Raw genomic sequence first — 13,061 nt, forward strand, 5'->3', positions numbered from 1 at the left:
GGGAGGGAGGAAGGTCAGTAGAAGCACGTCGATTGCAGCGAAAGGTTTTAGAGAAACAAAGCAGTATCGACCTACAGAAGTGCACAAGCTGTGGCGATGTGCTTATTTTATTGTCAATTGCATTCATAAACCTAACTCTGGATAGTAATTTTTTTTACATGAAAATACGCCCCTTAAATGGCCCATTGTCGCGAGAAATTTGTTTCATTACTTTCTATGATAAGCTTATGGAAAACTGGAAATATTTCGTTGAAGCGAAAATTTCATTGAAGTGGTGCTCATAGTAGCGGGGCTCGACTGTATCAGTGTTCAATATGCAACGAGATTACAATGTGTTCCCATTTACAGAATGACTATGCAGCCAAGTACGGTTATTGAGTTTAACGCTACACCACACTACATGCATGGTTCTTTGATGCTGTAGCCAATGTCACCATCACAACACAATGGCCACTCTCGAGAGGTCTCAATGAGCGTCCACAGCTACCCCATGATCTCATAGTTTTCAGAAAGTGATCACAAATAAGGCAGTCCACAATCAATCCTTCGGTCAGTATCGAGATGAACCAACAGTTGCAATGAGCATCACAGTTCCTGACCTCATGTTCCTGAAGGTTAAGGTGATCTGGTAGATGCTCGTGGTGACTACCGCCTTCAATGTCTTGGCCAACTGTAGTTCCCGTCCCCAGTCACTGCTGGAGTGACGCAAGGTAGCACTTTGACGCTCCAGCACCTGCCATGTGCCAACCAGATTGTCTCTTAGAAATGCCTCTTGTGACACCCAGGACAAAAGCTGACAGTCACCAAGGGCACTGCTTCTAAATCTCAGAACACCAGCAAGCGTAGGTGCAGGGCCCAAGGAGAACGTAACAACTGCTACGACAAATGAATATGGCTAATCGGATAATTACAGGAAGAAAGGTGCAGTTTTGCATGCAGGGTTTTTTGGCTGGTGACATAAGTCTTAAATGTAAGTAATTAGACTGGTACAGTTTCCTAAGCAACAAAGGGTAGGTTAAGGTAGCTGAATGCCACAAGAATTAAACTTGTTTGTTATGCTTGTCAACTACAGGCTGCATCACAAATGGCACTAACTGCTCCTTCAGAAAACCGTTTTCTGAAAGGGTGTGGTTAAGTTCGTACGTATTGTGAATAAGCCCACAATGGCTTCACACAGTCTTGCAATCGAACCAAAAAGTGTGATCTTTTCAATATCCCTTGTCCAATTATATTCACAGTGTAGTACATAGCGTGAAAGCTAATAACAAAGATAGAAGAATGAGAAGACAATAAAACATGATACCCCTTGCAAGGGTTCCCATATCCTACGGTACTGCATGCATAATAATTTCAGATGCCAGCCAATGATTGCATCAGTCAACATCAGGCTCCTTTATAAAGGCATTTAGGACTGGCATCTCTATGACTGCCTCCCTATTTCAAGCTGGAAGCAGAGAAGCAAGTAACAGCACAGACTGTAGACTGGCCGCTAGGGTTGGTAGTTTTAGCTTCTGGTGTTGTCACAGTCAGTCATGCTTAGAACGGAGAGGATCAATGGAGCCTCTCCGTCTACTACTAGCCCACACGGCACTTGCCTGATCCAGTTCCAGCAACGCGTCGAGGATGCTCGGCAGGCTGGACGGCACCACTTGATAACCGTCCTCTTTCTGGGATGCGAGCGCCAGTAAGCCCAGTCCTGCACGTCCGCAGACAGCAAGGCTTGTTTTAAGGCCCTACAAACTAGCCTGCTCAGCTAGGTGTGCCACGCGCTGAAACACCGTCTCAACATCAATACACTCATGGCACAAGTATTCATAGCGTCATTTATTATGAAAGGAAAACAAACAGTACTAATCTGACAACTGCTGCAACATAAAACAACTTGTGTATCGTGCCAAGACACCCAGACTGGAGCAGCATTATGTACAGTGATTTAGCATTTACTGATATAAAAACTACTACTAAATGATAAAATTCAAAAAGATAGCTGCTGTAAAAAGGCAAAAATTACACAGTTTTGACTGGGCAGAACATACTAAGTGTTCACCTTAAACTCTTTTTTAACCACAGCAAACTTCGTTATATACGAAGCCCCCGTCCGCACCCCCCCTCGCCCTCCCCCCCTGGAGACCTTCCTGAAGTCAGGGTTCATGAGAATTCATCTGCTTACTTGCGTGTATCATCAGTAGTTGCTTGTACACTGAGTTATTTGGTTGATGCAGAGGCACTCACTGAATGGGTCGCTGACCGGGGGTGATTGGCTACCAATTGTGCCATTACCCTTGTATTCCCAGTGCAGCAGCCATGACTGAACAGGTGCCAAGTCACCCAAAATTTTTAAACAACCGTATTCACTAAAGCAACTGAAAGTTGAGATAAGCTGGAACTAATAACATTCAACAATATCCCCAACCTGCATTACGTAATTGCAATAATGCAGAATCTCTTGTACACAGCCCTAACCAAACAATCTTGCATTTCAAGACACCTTACGCCAACAGCCATAGAACGAAACATGAGACACAAGGTTTAGCATGGTTTTCATAGAAGATAAGAAGTAAACCTGACGTGCATTTCAAGTGACCTCGTTCCGCTGAGAATGACAAGGTTAAGCATGGCCAGGCCTAATCACAACACAATCTCATCAAACCATCACGCAAGCATCTCTGCCACTCTTTCACTTCAGGCACGTCCTCTCTTTGTCACCGAATTTTTGTTGTCGCAAACCAAGTGGAACAAACCAACCTTCAACGGCCCATATGAGGGGTTGGCAGTCAGCAAACAGCTGCCTGCTGTTGATGTCAGGAAGCTCCGAAGTGAAGTGAACAACCAGCGGCTTGCTCTTCAGTGCTGTGAATGCCTGCATCCATACATCAGGCAGCATTCAGCACTCACAACTACGGCACTGCCTCCCATCGACACCACTGTTGCCTCTTTTTTTTAGTCACGGGAAACGTTGCCGAACAAGTCGTCACCATCATCGTCATCTGCAGCCCAGCTATGCCCACAGAAGAGAAAAGCACCTCCCTTCTCCCCCTTTATATCTTCCTAACTTACCCTGCCATGTAACAGCTGCACCAACCTTAGTATGAAGTGTTCCAGGAATTTATTTATTTATTTATTTATTTGTTTATTTTACATACCGTCAATCGCAGAAGTATTGAAGAGAGAAGTGGAATACAGTGATACAAATAAAATGAATGCACGGTAACATCTGCTAGAACCGTGAACATTGCCCAGCACATTACTAACAATTGCGTTGCAAACGTCAGCTCCACGACAGACACACAAAAAAAAACAATTTAAACAGCAGACACATACTGAAACATAAAATTTTGAAGCTTTCAGCAATGAACAAGAAAAAAAATGAAAGCATGAATTTTAGCTCCTACAGGCTGGATGACGAGCAGGGAGGCTTGCCTTCCTGACGTCTCGTTATCTAAATAACATCACTCTCAGAGTATTAAAGGGTATGCTTTCAGCTTCCTTATGTAGTATACAGATCATCATTATGTAGTATACGGATCATCATTGCTAAGAAAGCACTCACTTCAAGCAGTGGCACTCGAGTTCCCCAGACATCTCGTCTGCCTCTCTGTGCAATTTTTATAGCGGTTTAGAGATGAAACAAGCAGTAGTGTTTCATATCCCATCTCAACTGACAGCTTTCATCATAGGCAGACTGCTTGAGAGAACATGGTGAAAATGCAATATAAAAAACTATGAGGTCCTCAAAGCCCTTGGCGGGGTCCATATGCGCAGTAAAATGTTTAAACCATCAAAAACAAAACTTTGTACTTAGCCGCTCTGGTCCTACCTGGTACACCCTTGACAACGTCTGCGGCGCACACAGTGGTGGTGGTGCAGTCCGTTTCGTACCCGCTGCGGAGGCAACTGAAAAACAAGCACGAAATAATAAGACCACCCGAACCACCCAATCAAAGAAGAAACCACGGCACTGTGGTCTTTTTCTTCCCTGCCAATGTGCAGCACCAAAGTAGAACAAGCAATGCAGCAAATAAAGTCTTAACTACAAGGCGTTGCGACATGTGCACATCGAAATACACGGTACCCAGTGAAAGCAAGCAAGCTAAACACAGCGTGGGCCACTGCATACAAATAGTCGGTAGGACAATACTGTTGCACCTAAAATAAATTACCGAAGAATAGAGCAATTTTTCTTGATTTTGTTGTCCACATAATTTGTGTTCCAATAAAGGCCTGCTATACAAAAGTAAACGGATCCACTCAAACAGTGGAAGTAGTAATCCTATCGAAGTAGCACACTGGATCTCCCAGTAGAAGTGAGCAATAAGTCTCCTTTAAACTATTAAATATAATTCGGCACAATATACGTGAGCATATACAAGTCCTGACCTTTTCAGGCACCATTTTTTATTTTCATGAAAACCTAATATTTTCCCGACAAGATATTCTTACAATCAGGCTTCAGGAAGGATCACTTGTTAAGCATATAGAATGAAATATCAGCGGCTACGTTCTTGAATATGCGTGAAAAGTTTGTGCAACGTGTCATAACTAATGAAAACATCAAGACCAAAACACAGGGCTTGCCATGTAAACAAATGAAGAATTACAAAATCACAAAAACAACAGTCATTTATGCTTACTGGAAACTCCACATGCTATAACACTCACTTTCCTGCTAAATAAATTTACTGCGCACGGTACAAAGCGCAAAAAGAACATTTTATTTGTGACTTTAAGGACGCTAAATTCACCTGAAAGAATGCACACTTCTCCTCGGTCACACGCATTTTATAAAAAGTCTGCGAGTTTGCTTTAGAAAAAATTGTGTACTAAGCGCCAGCAGTGTAACAGAAAATGCAGGTCTTCCCATTCATTATAGGAATTCGGTGCGCTGTACCAACTAGTAATTAAACAGACAACTTTGTTAAGTCCACATGAGAGATTTACATATTCTGATGTCTCCAAAGTTTACGCCTGAAAGAAGCATTGCCTCAATTAACAGCAGCTTCGCAGGATATACAAGATAATCACGCAAGCCACGGATGCTTGCAATCTCTCGAAGTATGCTGCGCTTGAAGAAAATGACGAGGAAAAAAAGAATACAATTATTAACCACTTTTTGACGTGCCCAAATTGAAATAGACGCTCGCTTAGTGCTGCCTTGCCACTTCCCATTGCTATGCATTTGGATGTTATGATTCCAGGCTAACACATTTCTTCCTCCCTTAAATGTGGTCCTGAGAAAAGTGTGACAGCAGTACTGCAACAATCAAAGTTACATCTGGCCAGGCTAGATTTGGGTATTGGTTGGCAATTAAGAGAATGCTGCCCATCAAAGTGTTGTTACTCGCTCTTTCTCAAGATACAAAAGTTCTAAAGCTTTTTTCGTTTCCCCAAACCTGCAAGGCCGATTTCGCTGGACACTGACGACTCTGGTTGTGGCTTCCAGGATTTTCTGCGTGGGCTAATGCCATGCAGATTCTGTCATGTTCGCCGTTGAAGAACTGGGCGGCGTAGCCGGAGCATCAACAGAGCGTTTATTCCTGCTACTTGACAGGCTAAAAGCAAGGTTACATACTGAGCGTGGTGGTCAAGCGGTCCTTAAAGCCAGTACGGGCTATTAGATTAGCGATAGTCATTTAGTGTGCACGGGCATGCTGTGTGTGATAACAACGAGCTTACGCGGTCTCGCGCACACAACAGATTCATCACTGCGGCTTATCTCAAAATAGCACAAATATGTTTTGCCGGTCAGGAGACTAAATACATCTTTTTGCCCTGCCCCATGAGCAATAAAGTTCATCCAGTAAACAATACAATACAATATCATGCAAGTTCTACTGGAGCATTCAATCAGTGGCGTGGCAAAGTGCAGAAAGCAGCACAGCCCTATGGGCAGCGCATTTTTCACCGAACTGTGATGCTCTATGCGGCGTCGTGCAGACAGTGGGAAGCCAAATTTAGGGTTGTCTTAGTCAGCAAGCAGCAAATAGGGTTTGCAGATCTCTGAATTTTTATCGTACAGTACGCACAAGCATATCAAACAGATATTTACTGACCGTGGCGGTTTCTGTGGCAAAGGTGCACAATAGAGGCCACGCCAGGTCTGGCATTACCATCACAGCCTCAGGACATTCATTAATGTGCAGTTTCATCCAGGTTCGGTTATTTTTATCATGATGAAGCAACAAACCTCTATTGATGCTGGCCCGTAAGCACTCAATTTGCTTTCCTTTTTTTGTAGGAATTCTATCCCTACTCACCGCTCCTATCAATGTTTCCCACACCACGACAGCAAAACTATTCCCCAAGGTATTTTACAGTCAGTAACGTAGCTGCGGCATTCACTCCCTCATGATACAACAAATCATGTTAGACTAAGGTTGTCAAATATGAGCTGCTGGCTTGTTCAGCACGCCGCAAGTCAGCGTGTCTTACATGCACAGACTTTCTTTACCCACCAAAGGCTAAACTATAGTACTACAGCAACCACAACTGCTACAACAGCTGCAGCAAAGCCCAACAGCACGACGCAATGAGCTAAAGCAATGCGGAAAAAACTTTTGTCGCTAAACAAAAGACTTCATTTGCAGCTCGCAAGAATTCACATCTGAGGATGCAGTAAGGAAAGCGTGCACGTTTGCAATACTGAAGACAATGTCAGTTCAGTTCAGTTCAGTTCAGTTCAGTTCAGTCGTTCAGTCGTGTCCGAGTCTTCGTGACCCTATGGACCATATCACGCCACGCTTTCCGGTCTCTCACTATCTTCCTAACTTCACATAACTTCATCTGCAGTGCCTCGAGGATGCCATCTAACGATCGCGTTCGCTGCGTACCCCTTCTCCGGCGACCCTCAACCTTTCCCAACATCAAATCTTTCTCCAGCGACTCCTCTCTTCTCATCAGATGACCAAAGTAGCTGAGCTTTTCCTTTAGAATTTGACCGTCCAATGAGCAGTCAGGGATTATGGTCGACAATATCGACTGATTTGATCTTCTGGCAGTCCAAGGTACTCTCAGGAGTCTCCGCCAGCACCACAATTCAAACGCGTCAATTCTTCGGCGGTCAGCCTTCTTCACAGTCCAACTCTCGCATCCATAAATCACAACTGGAAAGATCATAGCACGAGTTATACGGATCTTGGTTGGCAGTCTAATGTCTCTGCTCTTTACTAGACGGTCAAGGCTAGCCATGGCTCTCTTTCCCAGAAGCAGGCGTCTCCTAATTTCATGGCTGCAGCCTCCTTCCGGGATAATCTTGGGGCCCAAGAAGAGAAAATCTGTCACAGCTTCCACTTCTTGTCCCTTGATGCTCCAGGACTTGATAGGGCAAGACGCCATGATCTTCGTCTTTTTAATGTTCAGTTTAAGCCCAAACTTCTCACTCTCTTCTTGTACGCGCATCATAAGTCTCTTGAGTTCCACTTCACTTTCTGCCATTAAAGTGGTATCATCCGCATATCTGATTGTTGATACGTTTTCCAGCAATCTTCACTCCAGCTGACGACTCGTCGAGACCGGCCTTCCTCATGATGCACTCAGCATATAGGTTAAATAGGCAGGGCGACAGTATGCAACCTTGTCTCACACCTTTCTCAATCGGAAACCAATCAGTAAGACCATGCCCAGTTCTGACTGTGGCCTCTTGCCCTTCATACAGGTTCCTGAGGAGACAGATGAGGTGAATTGGAACTCCCATCCCTTGGAGAGCTTGCCACAATCTGCTGTGATCTACGCAGATCACAGCAAATACAATATACCACCAGTCAAGTATGGCTAGGAAAATTTGGAGAATACTTGAACACTCATTTATGGGTATGATGTGACAACATCCGTAATCTCCTTTTTAGATCACCTTAATGATCCTTGTTTGCATACATGATATTTGCAATTCCTTGAATCTGTGGCTTCATTATTTCATACCCCTTTGCCCCTTCCTCCCTCCTTCTTTTCTTGCTCCCAACTTAGGCCAAAATGCCAACCTTGTTCAATAAACGTTTTTATCATCATCCTTATCTCACACATACTCATTAGAATACAGTAGTCAGATGAACATTATGTGATTATATGAAAGACCACCTGACGTGTGCACGAGCCATGCTTAAACCAAGATGCAAAACCATGATCTAAGCTACATAACCAATATTTACAGTCAAACCCCGCTATAACGAACACGCATATAGTGAATTGTCGGATAAAGTGAACTTAAATCAAAGTTTGGTTGGTCTATGCTTTATTTCAATGGGAGTTTATCTCTCTGCATAATGAAACAATAAATTCCAAGTCTGACGCTCGATCGGCTATAACAAAGCAGTTGTTTGCATTACAACGGCAAAAAATGCGTAAAGGAGCAGGAATAACGTCAAGAAAGGCAATTTTTCAATCGATCTAATAGCCTGCTGCAGAAATGTGTTCAAATTGCCGGTGTTTTCGCGTGGCGCATCATCTAGCGGCGGCAACAAAAACTACCGTCAATTTTTTATAGCCTCCGTGATCACACCCCTGCACGCGGTGATCTCGGGGGTCACGAACGGCCATGGACGGAGTCGAGCAGCCGCGCCGAAGTGTGCTTAAATTGCCCGCGCGTTTTCCAGTGACTCTACCACGCGTTCGCATGCCGTGTCATCTAGCGGCAGCGGCAAAAACTAGCGCCAACGCCCGATGGCCGGACTCGAGCGTCACCGCCGCTATGTTGGCTACCGCCGCCGATGCCACTCGAGTCCAGCCATGCAACAGCTGACAGCATGTGACTAGCATGTCATCACCATGGCCTCGTCATGCCGTGAGCCCGTGTGCACACGTTGCACTCCCCAATTCCATTGGCTCTGCCATGCAAATTGTGTGCGGAGGTCTCGAGTATTAATTTTTGCTCATCAACACAAAACGAAAGACGAGATTTCATGTGTAAACCAAGCTTTTAAATAAAAAATATGCATTTCCGCCTCTTTGTCTTGTCCATATTAGTACGCATTTTGTTTGTTTTTATTAGCAGACTTATTTACAGGAATTTGAGCCTACATATTTAGAATGAATATCGGATATAACCAACAAACTTTCGCGCCCCCATACTAGCATTTCGTTATACCGATGTTCGGCTTATTAGTATTTTGGTGCTGCTCACCACCATTAAAGACCGTTTCTGTGGCAGTTTGAAGCAGTCGCCTTTCTGACTTGAGAGTGGTTATAAGCCATCACTCCAGGCCAGCTTCCATTTGCGTCATCTTTAGGGTGGACCATGTTTCGAGGCGGGGAGGTAAGTGGCCATGCTCACCTTTCACTTGCTGCAAGGCTTGCGTGAATTGGCTGGCCAGGTCCAGGCATGCTCCACAGAGGTTATTCCAATGCCGCGCATGGTGGCCTGCAAGAAACAACACACCAGTGCGCCTCAATGTTGGCTCCCCGACACCGACTGACCGAACATCGACCATCCAGACACCAACTGCCCCCCCCCCCCCCAACTCTGGCAGCGGGGTACCGGTGGAACAGTTACTCTGACACCTTCAAAGAAATTCTCTCTGGGGCTCATAGTGTGGGAATATGGTTCCGAGCAAAACAGTTACTGCTGACATCCACTTGAGAAACGTGCAAGTTGATTGGAATTGCTGCTCAGATATCAATACACACAACAACAGGGAACGAGGAAGATAGCGGTTAAAAAAAGTCTCAGTATACATTCTCAGTACTTAATTTCGAAGTGCTCTTATATATTGCTGCGCGTTACGCCATTACCCGCGCGATCCCGTTGCTGATTTCCTCCTCCACGACGTGATACTACAACACGGTGAATTCCACTCGTAACAATATCGCAATTTGACTAACTACACGCAAAACAATAAACAGTAACTGCAGTGCCAGAGGATGCAAGGCAGACCGACTTACATTGGACTAATTGCAGACCATGTAGCCTGTTAATTTATGCAAACTGTGTCCATTAAAAGCTTCACCGGTCGGTAAAAAGTACAACATACCGATGGGGCTGACGGTGAACACCTGTGCCCGGCGGCGCGCAGAGTACTCGGCAAGATGCCTGAAGTCCAGGAAGCTCAGGTACTGCATCAGAGAAATGCCATAACCTGTCACCCAACGCTACACCTCAGTGATACCAGAAGCCTTCTTTCGTTGTACACGGAGTGAAGATCAGCTTGTTTAAGACGCACAGCTACTAAGCATAGCACTAAGCAAGAAAGCTCTGCAGCAAACCGATAACCTGCTTATATAAATCACGAGTGCTTTATGGCCTGGAGACACATGAAACATGACTGGCCGGTCACATAAAATTTGCCACCACCCAATACATGTCAAAACAGTGTGCGTTAACAAAACCTGAAAAATATTAGGTTTTCCGGTAGCTCTACTACTGATAAAAAAAAATCCAATCCCACAAGGAATGGTCCCCACTCACTTGAAAAGGCCTGGAACATGAAAAGGCGGAGTTAAAGGTTTCTCATCTCTGTTTCAGAGGCCGACAGAAAACACAACAAAACGGTTGTTCGCAGCTTCACTGAAGTGAACAAAAAAGCAATCAATGCGAGTGGTGCTCGTAGGCTTAGGAAAGAAACATTAACCTACTTTGTTGACATCTTTTGTTTTCATTGAAACGATAACAAATATTTTCCAGCCTAACTAATACATCCGGGCCCTAGGAAAGATACCTTTTTAGTTTTCCAGTGCACTAGCAGTTCATTTTTTGCAGGGATGTACTGAATTTTGAGAAAAGTGCCATAAATGATGAAAGTGACATCAAAATGCAGTAAATTATCAAGTAAGACACCCAAAACAATTTCTATTTCAAGGGTGCAATTTATGTTTGCAATTTATTGACGTTACTAATAGCGGTAAAATATGTCAGCAAAAACAATTGACAACGTGCTGGCTCATCCACTGTTCCTCGATAAATAATTTGCTGCATCTTTACACCGCATAAAGAATCGTCACATGTGCGACATGAACCATGCAAAATCCAACTGCAACAAACATATTACTGCTAGCTTGGGACATTCTCATGAAAAATCTGAGTCCGGTCTGTACATAGCACGCTAGAGTCTTAAGGCGGTGGAACTAGTAAAGTTTTGTTTGGTTGTTTTATGGAATTTAAGGTCCCAAAGTGACTCAGGCTATGAGAGACGCCGTACTGAAGTACTCTGGAAATTTCGACCATCGGGGCTGTTTAACGTGTACAGACGACGCACAGCACACGAGCGCCTTACTTTTTGCCTCCATCGAAAAGCGGTCGCCGTTGCTGCGATTCGATCCAGCATCCTTGGGGCCAATATTCGAGCGCCCTAACCACCGAGCCACCATGGCTGGCTGAACCAGTAAAGCGAACAAAAAATGCCTTCTTGCTGACCTCAAAAATCTGCAAATGTGTCAAGGCCGCTCACTTTGAGGAGAGCACAGCGAGTCGACGTCATGACCACCGACATCTGCATGGACACCTCCGCTTCGTACTCGGCCACAATGGGGAACTGGTACACCTGGCAGAAGATGAACAGATGTTGGAAGGGAAGCTAAAGGTACTGAACGAAAAGAAAAATCCCCCCCCCCCCAAAAAAAAAAGAACCCCCAGCTCCGAAGCAACTAAGTTTGCATGGTATAAGCCACCAGAATGTTTTCAAAGGCACCCAATCATACTATCTCCACAATGCCGTTCCAGACGCTTCAAATGTCAAACTAACCCAATGAGATTATAATACAGGTAGAAGTGTGCGAAAACAAGGGCTGGGAGAATGTTCGAAATTTCGAATACGAATCGAATATGTTTGTTATTCCACTATTATTTGTATTCGAGATTTCGGGATTTTTTAATATCTGAAAATGACCAAATACACTGAACATTTTCGAATCCACCGCAGTTTCACCGTAGTGTGCCCTTCACCACGATGTTTGCTCGAGTGGGCTGCACAGTAAAGCATCCTCAAAAAGTTGCGGGGCCTTTTGCAAAGTGGGACCTTCCCTTTTGAGACCAGGGCCTTCCGTACATTGTGCGTGAAGCGAAACATTTGTCGAAACCGGGAGAAAACGTCGTTTGCACTTCGACTCCATCGCAAATGCAGAAAACTGTCGTGCAGATGTTCATCAGATAAAGTTACAGAGATGCAAACGGTTTTCAGCGTTTTTTTTTTTAGGCCCATGCGATAATTCGAGCTTTTGGTTAACTCGGACACATTTTTCTGGTACCTTGAAGGCCGAATTAACGACAGTTAACTGTACGCAGCAGCTATAGCACAGCACATTGAATACTCCTAAATACAGGACGTACACCTGCCCTCAACTGTGGCCGCAAAACACATATAACTCACAACCGTGCATGTATATGGCACCACACGAACATGTGCGTATGGTTTCCACACAAGATTCAACACAATGACAAAGAAGCAAAAAGTACAATACAGCAGGGGGATTTCAATATTGACGCCAGGATATGCATTTCCTCCTATCTGCAGCAGCAGCCGCAGCCATACCCTGTCGAACACAGAGAGAGGCCCAGTATTGACCAATGGTGGCTGTCTTGAACTGCGGCCATCGGTATATTCCAGCAAACCTCCAATCTCAACCATCTACTTCCATTTCAGCAACCTCTGCTGCTTTCCCCCGCAATCCACTCTAGCCCCGTATACATGGACTCGACCACACTGGGTGAGCCAGCGTCGGGTAAGCGAGTTCACCCTTACTAGACCCGCTTGGTGTCTAGATGAACTCGCTTCTAACGAGTAAGTATAGTTTGAACTTATTGTGAAAGCTTACTGCTCGTGTTTGATTCTGCTGCCTTTTACTATCAAGAGCTTCGCTTGTTATTTTTTAAAACCGACGAAGGCTAAAAAGCAACCAATTTTGCTTACAGTCCTTGCCGCACCGGAAGCTTTCTATCCGGGAGTTCCCCATAACTCGACAGCGTCTATACGCTTTAGACAAGCGGGACAGGCGAGTTAAGCTGCCTCCTGCAAGCGAGTGAACTGGACTCGCTCTGCTGCTTACTTTACTAGACCCGACTGCGTAATACATGAACCTGACAACTGGTTTTGTTTACGCGACAGGCTAACTCGACCCGACACCGCCGAGGCTTCTGTTAG

The 13,061-nt window shown here is 44.7% G+C and overlaps 1 protein-coding gene across 1 annotated transcript in view; it reads right to left on the reverse strand.

Moving 5' to 3' along the window:
- Window positions 1-550: 550 nt before the first annotated feature.
- Window positions 551-13,061, reverse strand: part of LOC146181368 (nucleoporin NDC1-like) — a 41,302-nt gene continuing 28,791 nt past the window's right edge. Inside the window, exons 9-15 of the mRNA XM_084575771.1 lie at window positions 11,373-11,465; window positions 9,960-10,041; window positions 9,263-9,349; window positions 3,818-3,894; window positions 2,746-2,860; window positions 1,596-1,696; window positions 551-733 (exon numbers count right to left, since the gene is read on the reverse strand). Coding sequence (XP_084431897.1) covers window positions 551-733; window positions 1,596-1,696; window positions 2,746-2,860; window positions 3,818-3,894; window positions 9,263-9,349; window positions 9,960-10,041; window positions 11,373-11,465 — 738 coding nt within the window. The remainder of the gene's footprint in view (window positions 734-1,595; window positions 1,697-2,745; window positions 2,861-3,817; window positions 3,895-9,262; window positions 9,350-9,959; window positions 10,042-11,372; window positions 11,466-13,061) is intronic.

Source organism: Amblyomma maculatum, chromosome 8 (genome assembly GCF_055883805.1).
Source record: "Amblyomma maculatum isolate TAMU_Amacu chromosome 8, ASM5588380v1, whole genome shotgun sequence".
NCBI lineage: Eukaryota > Metazoa > Arthropoda > Arachnida > Ixodida > Ixodidae > Amblyomma > Amblyomma maculatum.